Source organism: Dasypus novemcinctus, chromosome 25 (assembly GCF_030445035.2).
Source record: "Dasypus novemcinctus isolate mDasNov1 chromosome 25, mDasNov1.1.hap2, whole genome shotgun sequence".
NCBI lineage: Eukaryota > Metazoa > Chordata > Mammalia > Cingulata > Dasypodidae > Dasypus > Dasypus novemcinctus.
Window position 1 is genome coordinate 19,631,055 of NC_080697.1, and position 9,415 is coordinate 19,640,469.

General features: G+C 38.3%; 1 protein-coding gene across 3 annotated transcripts in view; it reads left to right on the forward strand.

Annotated features, from left to right (window-relative positions):
* Nucleotides 1-9,359, forward strand: part of SPDYA (speedy/RINGO cell cycle regulator family member A) — a 62,000-nt gene extending 52,641 nt beyond the window's left edge. For all 3 annotated transcript variants that reach the window (XM_058287783.1, XM_058287785.1, XM_058287786.1), the window contains one exon: nt 9,074-9,359. In XM_058287783.1, the coding sequence (XP_058143766.1) occupies nt 9,074-9,165 (92 nt within the window). In that variant the 3' untranslated portion in view covers nt 9,166-9,359. The remainder of the gene's footprint in view (nt 1-9,073) is intronic.
* The last annotated feature ends 56 nt before the right edge of the window (nt 9,360-9,415 follow it).

Here is a 9,415-nt window from a genome sequence, read left to right on the forward strand (position 1 = left end):
TGAGATGTGTGATGGGAAAGGCATAGATTGCTTTGAAGAGACTGTTGATAGCAATATGGATGCTAAAGAGACTTTTTATGATGCCTTAGAAGTAAATGATGAAACTATTATTGGAAACAGGAGGAAAGGTGATTCGTGTTTTAAAGTTGCAGAGAACTTGGCAAGATTAACTCCTGGTGTTTTATGGAAGACAAAATTTGAAAATGGTGAGCCTGGGCATTTAGCTGAAGAAATTTCCAAAGTAAACCTGGAGAATGCAGCTTGGCTTCTGCTTGCAGCTTATAGCAAAATGCTAGATGAGAGAGAGATACTGAGGACTGAACTGTCAGGCACAAAGAAAACAGAAACTAATTCTAGAAATTCCAAGCCTCTGGAAATCAAGCTCCCAGAAGAAAGTGCCCCATTGGAAGACTTAACTAAACTTGGCACTTATAAATCAGGATTGAAGATGTAGGTATCTTGGAAAGACTTGTGAAAAGTCTTATTGTCTGATGGCTTGGGCCCCTGCTTCTTGCATGCTAAACCAACAAGGTTTTTTGAGAGAACTGTATGAACAAAACCACTGTCACCTTGGACTAAAAGGGACATGGAAAGGAAAGATTGAAGGAGAAACAGCTTTAAAAGGAAAACCATGGAAGCTGAGATCTGGAATTAAGACATCACCTTGGGCCAAGAGAGGAACCCACCCATGTGTACAAAGAGGGTGAGTTTGCCCCAGCAGTTGAAGAGGGTGGATGTTCCTGTCCAATGTTCTGGGAGAGTTTTTCTGCCCCAGGGTACAGAGAGGGTGGAGCACATTCCCCAAGGATTAGGGCAGTTAAGGTCAGCACCCCACAGGTCTGAGAGGGGTGGACCTATCCCCCAAAGGTTAGGGAAGGCCAGGTGGTCAAGTCATTGCTCTGAGAGGGTTGAGCCTCTATGCCAAAGGCTAGGGGGAATGTTGTCTTCACATCACTGTAGTAAGGAGGTTAAGATGCTAACTTGAAGATTGGGTAAGGTATGGCAATTACCCCAACACTCTTGGAGGGAGAGGTCTGGAGCTTGGTCAACACCCAGATGCTTGATGAGGGTGGAACCAAGAAAATGGCCGTAGGCAAGTCAGTGGAAATGGTGAGTCCCCATATAGCCCCAAGGAGAAGAAACCATCTTCTTAAGAATGGCTCCCACATTTTGAAATCAGAGGATTCCCTGCAGGTCTACTGAACTGTAGAGAAACCATGACTCATGTTTCTCTCCCAATTTCTCTTATTGTAATGAAAATGTTTATCGTTTGTCCATTTGTGTATTGGGAGTAGATGAATTGTTTTGTAAGTTTCAGAGGTATATATCAGACAGGACTTTGCCCCAGGACAAACTGTATTTCTTTAAATTGATTGTGATATGATTTAATATTTGCATTGTAACTACAAGTACTGTGTTTGTTTGTTTGTTTGTTTTAATATTGTAATGTCTTTTTGGAATTCAGAGGGTGGAGTGTAGCAGTTTGATATTATTGATGAATTACAAAAAAATATTGGATTATGTTTGTAAACTGATCTTTTCCTCTGGGCATATTAGATTATATTGGATTCAGAGGTTTGCTTGATTTAAGTAAGCAGGTAAATCTCTTGTGCCAGTAGGACTTTGAGTCCCCACCCCTTGGTGGACATGACAAAGGACAGAGTTAGAGGGTTTTTGATGTTAGAGTTTTGATGTTGAAATTTGATGCTGACACCTTAAGCTGGAGCCCCAGGAAGTAAACTCACAGAGGAAACAGAAGCAAGCCCCAGGAAGAAAGAAACACTGAGCCCAGGAAAAAGAAGCCCGAGGAAAGTAGGAACACAGGAAGCCTGAACCCTCACAGACATTGGCAGCCATCTTGCTCTAACATGTGGAAATAGACTTTGATAAGGGAAGTAACTTAGGCTTTATGGCCTGGTATCTGTAAGCTCCTAGCCAAATAAATACCCTTTATAAAAACCAACCAATATCTGGAATTTTGCATCGGCACACCTTTGGCTGACTAAGACAGATGCCTTTTCTTTCTTTCCCTTACCTAATTTCTAGAATTTCCAGTACAATGTTTAATGGTAGTGGTGACCATTGCCATCCTTATCTTGTTCCTGATCTTAGAGGAAAAGCTTTGTCTTTCACAATTGAATATGATGTTAGCTCTGCATTTTCATGTGTACCCTTAATCTTGTTGAGGAAGTTTCCTTCTATTCCTAGTTTTCTAAGTGTTTTTATCAAGGAGTGGTGCTGGGTTTTGTCAAATGCCTTTTTGCATCAATTGAGATGTTTCTCCCCCCTTCATTCTGTTAATGTGGCATATTACATTGATTGATTTTCTTATGTTGAACCACTCTTGTATTCCTGGGATAAATCCCACTTCCTCATCATAGAAAAGTCTTTTAATGTGCTGTTGGATTTTGTTTGCTGGTATTTTGTTGAGGATGTATCTATATTCATAAGAGATATTGGTCTGCAATTTTCTTTTTTTATGGTATCTTTATCTGGCTTTGGTATTAGGGCAATACTGGCCTCACAGAATGAGTTAGGAAGTATTCCTCCCATCTTCAATTTTTTGGAAAAGTTTGAACAGGATTGGTGTTAATTCTTCTTGGAATGTTTGATAAAATTCACCAGTAAACCCATGTGGTAAACTTTTATTTGTTGGGGGATTTTGATTACTAATTCAATCTCTTTACTTGTTATCAAATTTTTTCAAGTTAGTGTAGGTAATTTTTATATTTCTGTGAATTTGCCCATCTCATCTATTTAGTTTTTTGGTATACAGTTGTTCAGTGTCTTCTTATAATCCTTTTTATTTCTGTGGGATCAGTAATAAATATCCTTTCATTTATGATTTTAGTGTTTGTGTCTTCTCTCTTTTATTCTTCATCAGTCCAGATAAAGGTTTGTAAATTTTATTGATCTTTTCAAAGAACCAACTTTTGATTTCATTGATTCTATTTTTTCAAACATCTTATTCCATTTATCTCTGTTCAAGTCTTTGTGATTTCCTTGCTTCTGCTCACTGTAGGTTGAGTTTGCTCTTCTTTTTTCTAGATCCTCTAGTTTTGATGCTTGGTTTCTGATTTGAGATCTTTCTCCTTTTTTATTTTTTAACAATTTAATTAATTTATTTATTTTCTTTCTTCCCCTCCCCTCCCTTCCTCCACCCTGCTGTTTTTGCTGTGTGCATTTGTTGTATCATCTTCTGTATCTTTTTCTCTTTTTGCCTTCTCATCTTTTTCCTCTAGGATTCACTGGGATTTGATCCTGGGGACCTCTGTTGTGGAGAGAGGTTCCCTGTCAATTGTGCCATCTCAGTTCCTTGTCTCCACTGTGCTTTACCTTGACACTCCCCTTCTTCTCTCTTTTGTTGCATCATCATCTTGCTGCATGACTCACTTGCGCAGGCACTGGCTCACTGTGTGGGCACTCAGCTTGCCATGTAGGCACTGGCTCACTATATGGGCACTCATACGGGCACTTGGCTCGCCATGCAGGCAATTGCATGGCCACTTGACTCACCATGTGATCACTCAGCTTGCCACACACTTGGCTCACCATGTGGGCACTCATGTGGGCACTTGGCTTCCCACACGGGCACCCACATGAGCACTTGGCTCTCCACACAGGCACTTGGCTCACCATGTGGGCACTTGGCTTACCATTTGGGCACTCAACTTGCCGTGCAGGGACTCAGCTCACCACATGGGCACTGTCCCGCCATGCAGGCACTCTTTTCTCTTCTTCTTTTTCACCAGGAGGCCTCAAGGATCAAACCTGTGTCCTCCCATATGGTAGGCGGAGGCCTTATCACTTGAGCCATATCTGCTTCCCTCTTCTTTTTTAATGTAAACATTTAAAGCTATAAATTTCCCTCCAAGTACTGCCTTTGCTGCATACCATAAGTTTTGGGATGGTATGTTGTAATCTTCATTCACCTCAAAATATTTCCTAATTTTCTTTGTGATTTCTTCTATGTACCACAGGCTGTTTAAGAGTAAGCTGTTTAATTTAGACATATTTATGAATTTCCCATTCTCTGTTACTGATTTCTAGCTTCATTCCATTATGGTTGGAGATTATATATTGCATGATTTCAATATTTTGAATTTATGAGACTTTTTTGTGACCTAGATGATCTATCCTGGAGAATGATCTGTATGCATTAGAGAAGAATGTGTATTCTGCTGCTTTTGAGTGAAATTTTCCATATATGTATGTTAGATCTAGTTGGTTTGGAGTATCATTCAAATCTTTATTTCCTTATTGATCTTCTGTCTAGATGTGCTATCCAGTATTGAAAGTGGTGTATTGAGGTTTCCTACTATTAGTGTACAACGATCCATTTCTCCCTTCAAATCTGTCAATATTTGCTTCATATATTTTGAGGCCCTACTGTTAGGTGCATATTCATATATAAATATTATGTCTTAACTGTTGAATTGACCCCTTTACCAGTATATAAAGACTTTCTTTGTTTCTCATAATAGTTTTTGACTTACAGTCTATTTTTTATTATATTAGTATAGTTACCCCAGCTCTCTTTTGGTTGCTACTTGCATGGAATATTTTTTCCCATCTTTTCAATCTCAACCTTCTCATGTTTTTGAATTTAAGATAAGTCTCTTGTAAACAGCATATAGCTGGATCATGTTTTTTTTTTTTTAATCCATTCTGCCAATCCCTACCTTTTGATTTGATATTTAATCCATTGCATTTAAATAACTACTGATAATGCAGGACTTTCTTCTGCCATTTTGCTATTTTGCCTTCTTAAGTCTTATACCTTTTTTTTTTTTTTACCTTCAATTCCTCCATTAATGCTTACTTTCACATTTATTTGATCTTCTTGAAATATGCCATTGTGAGTCCCTTCTCTCTTCTTTCTGAATATATTTTTCATATATTTTCTTTGTGGTTACCATGGGATTAAAACTTAGCCTATAACAATCATATTTCACTTGATACCAGTTTAACTTCAACAGCATACGAAACACTGTACTGTGAACTGATACAAAATATATACCCTCCATCTCTCTACCTTTTCTCGTACTTCTTACAAATATCTTTGTACACTGTATGTCCAAAATCATAGATTTATCATTACTTTTCATGCATTTGTATTTCAGAACCTGTAGGAATTAAAAGGTGAGTTACATTCCATAAAATACAGTACAATAGTACTGGAATTTATATTTACCATATGGTTACCTTTACCAAAGATCTTTATTTCTTTGTGCTACTTTGATCCACTCTCTGGTATCCTTTCCTTTCATTCTGAAAAACTCCCTTTATCATTGCTTGTAGGGCAGGTCTAGTGGTGAACTCCTTCAGCTTTTGCTTTTCTAGGAATATTCTTAATCTCTTCCTCATTTTTGATACAGTCTCCCCAGATACATACTTCTTGGTTGCCAACGCTTTTCTTTCAGCACTTTATTTTGTCCCACTGCCTTCTTGTGTCTATGGTTTCTTTTTTTTTTTTTTTAAAGATTTATTTATTTCTCTCCCCTCCCCCCCAACCCTGGTTGTCTGTTCTCTGTGTCTATTCGCTGCGTCTTGTTTCTTTGTCCACTTCTGTTGTTGTCAGTGGCACGGGAATGTGTGTCTCTTTTTGTTGCGTCATCTTGTGTCAGCTCTCCATGTGGGTGGCACCATTCTTAGGCAGGCTGCACTTTCTTTCGTGCTGGTGGGCCTCCTTACGGGACACACTCCTTGTGCGTGGGGCTCCCCTACACAGGGGACACCCTGCGTGGCACAGCACTCCTTGCACACATCAGCACTGTGCATGGGCCAGCTCCACACAGGTCAAGGAGGCCCGGGGTTTGAACCTTGGACCTCCCATGTGGTAGACGGACGCCCTAACCACTGGGCCAAGTCCGTTTCCCGTCTATGGTTTCTGATGAGAATTTTTCACTTAATCTTGTTGGGGATCCCTTGTATATAACATGTTGCTTTTCTTTTGCAGCTTTCAGAACTCTGTTCTAGTCCTTTGCATTCAACAGTTTGACTACTATGTGTCCAGGCATGGTTCTTCTCGAGTTTGGGGTTCATTGGACTTCTTGAATGTTTGTCTTTCCTTAAATTGGGGACATTTTCTAACTTTATTTCTTTGAATAGTCCTTCTGTCTCTTTTTTTCTTCTCCCTTTGGGACTCCCATAATGCGTATATTGGTATGCTTGATGGTGTCCCACAGGTCTTATTATTTTTCTTTCTGCTCCTCTCCCTGAAAATTTTCAGTTGTCTTTGTCTCAAGTTCACTGTTTCTTTCTTTTGCCAGCTCCATTCTGCTGTTGATACCCTCTAGAGAATTCTTCTTTTCAGTTACTTTGGTTTTCAACTCCCAGTAGTTCTGTTTGGTTTCTTTCTAAATTTTCTCTCTTTATTGAGTTTCTCATATTGTTCATTAATTATTTTCCTGATATCCTTTAGTTCTATGTATTTTATTTACTTGAGAATACTGAGGATCTTTTTTCTTTTTCCTTTTTTTTAGGTACTGGGGCTGGGAATTGAACACAGGACCTCATATGTGGCAAGCCACTGCTCAACTACTGAGCCACCTTTGCTTCCCTGAATTGGTTTTTTTTTTTTTTTTTGGTTTGTTTTGTGTTTTCAGGAAGCACCAGGAACCAAACCTGGACCCTTCCCTGTGGGAGGTGGGCGCTCAACTGTTTGAGCCCCATCTGCTCCCCGAGGGCCATTTTCTTTTTTTATTTATTTCTCTCCCTCCAAACCACCCCCCCCACCGCCGTTGTCTGCTCTCTGTGTCTACTCACTATGTATTCTTTTGTGTCTGCTTCTATTCTTGTCCTTGCGAGGACCATTTTTTTAAATCCTTGTCTATTATGTCCAAAGTGTTCTTCATTGATGGTTTCTGATTTTTATCTTTTCCTTCGGATGGGCCATTGTTTCTTGAGTTTTTGTGGTTTTTTTTTTTTACCTTATAATCTTTTGTTGCACACCGTACATTTTAATATTTTAAAGTATTAACTCTGGGATTTTATTTTATAGCGTTAACTCTGGGATTTAGACCCTGAACTTCCTTAAGCTCCTTAAGTTTCTATCCAGCTATTGATACCACAGAGATACACTTGAGTTACCAGAGCTAGCAAAAACAAATCAACACACACAAAAAAAAACACCTTTCAGGGTCACTGCAAATTGGCTCTGCATTGGTTCCTGCTCTCCTGAGTTTACACCTCCTATCAAGAAGATAAACCCAAGGTAAAAGTGAAGTGCAGGGCCCTCTCCACCTTTTTCTGAGCCTGAGTCTTGTCCTGGGCTTCTGCTTACTTATGGCGTTAGAAATTTCTGTGTGCACAGGAATTCAAATGTCCCCTCGGTTCTCTTTGGAAGAGACTCCCCCTCCCCTCACCCCCAGCTGTCCTAACTGTATGCCTCAGGCTGGTTTGACTGAATGTTTCTTACACTGCTTTTGCTCTCTATAAATGGCTTCTGCCTGCCAGTAAGTTTTGGGAAGGTGAGCCAGAGATGAATTTCCTAGTTCAGTCTTTCAGGCTGCCACCTGATCGACTGCACCCACATACGGAAACAGCAGTATTAACATAGGGGATACTCTGCTCTCTCTGGAACAGGGCCAAGGATCCACAAGGGGAGCACACACTGGCTCCACTGCACTTGAGAGTAAGGGGGTGGGGGACACTAGCAAGGGCACCAGGAGCTTCTCCTACCACTGTTAAAGCTGCATTTTCTTGGTTTTGCCCTCATCTAGTTACTATGACCCTTTAACTGGTTTATGGAGTTTTGAGAAAGATGGTTCTGACCATTTTTCTAGTTTTTCAAAGATTCTTTCAGAGAACAGCACCTTAGAGTGTTACACCACCATCTTGCTCAACCAGAAATGTGAATAACAGAATTTTGCTACCAATTAAGGGAAGAAAAGGAAGTATTCCATAATGGAATTACAAATGAACTTCAGAGCATCTATATATCTGGAAATGCATAAAAACTATGAAGGCATTATTATTGTGTATATCATTACATTGTTCAGATAATAATCATATAGAAATATGATACCGGAAGAATACTCTGCTCCTGATTCAATCAGTTCTACAAATGCAGCTGGAGTGATTTTTTTTCCCTCAAAACAAAAATCTAAGCATGTTACCCCTCACTTAATTTAATCCTTCCATGGCACACCATTTTTCTTAGGATAAGCAAACTCTTTTAACAGGTCTACAAGTTCCTGCCTAGCCTGACCCATACCTATCTTTCAAGTCTCGTTTCTTCAATCAACCTCTTTCACCACACCTCGTTTTTTGTACTCATTTTCCCTGCTGTACTTAATTCGTACTTATCATCAGGTCTAAGATAACATGTCCCTTGCTCAGGTAATTGAGTAGAGCAAAACCCTTATTGTAACAATGAATAGTACCCTGTACTTTTTTGGAGTATTTTTAACAGTTTTAGTTTCATATTTGTTTAATTATTTAATATCTACCTTTACCATATAGACGTAAAGTCTATAAAGGCAGAGATTTTAGGTTAAAATTTTCACATACTGATTAATATATATAAAATGTTTTTTAGAATATAAATTATTTTAAGTAGTTCTGGCCCAAGGGATAAATCCAGGAATAGGAACACTTCTCATTCCTCTTAGGCACTACTACTTTAAAACCTATAAAACATTTATACTTACACAACAACTTTAAGACTTTGCTTATCTGTAAATACTGATAACTTTAAAGAGGATTACACATATCAAAAGAGATACTATATATAAAGTTCTTAAAACAATGTATAGCACATGCTAAATGCTCAATAACTGGAGCCTACAAATAATACACCATCTTCCCAAGGTCTTGTTTATAAAGTAGATTTCCCCAAACCTTTGATTTATGTAATAACACGGAACAGCTATGATGTTATTTAAGCTGGTTCTGAGAGGGGTAAAAGAGATTAAAGAATTTTTACATCTTTTGTAACAATGTTTTAGGTGATTGTTATTACTTTCTCAGTTTTCTTCCTATTTACCATGCTCAGAGACAAACCATTAATATATGTATTTAAAATACACAGGTACATAAATTTATCTTAAAATGCATATTTTATTTTCAGTAGCCAATGACCATCAATCAAAGAAAGAAAAGAAAGCTAATTTCTTGAAGAAAGACAAATCTATGGAGTGGTTTACAGGAAGTGAAGAATGAGATTGCTCAACTAATCCAACTTGCAATTATTTATTACAAAATATCAAACTAACTGCAAGACAAGTGTCAAAATGGGACATTTAAGCAGTTTTGCAATGTTATACATCTTTCTTTAACTTCTGTTGTTTTTCAAGATTTTATGTAAAAGTTATACAAATCATAATAATAGTTAAAAATGCCAATCTATGAGAGTAGCAATTTGCAATATAGTGTTTTATTTTGATACTTCTCAGTCTTCAAAACAGTTGCT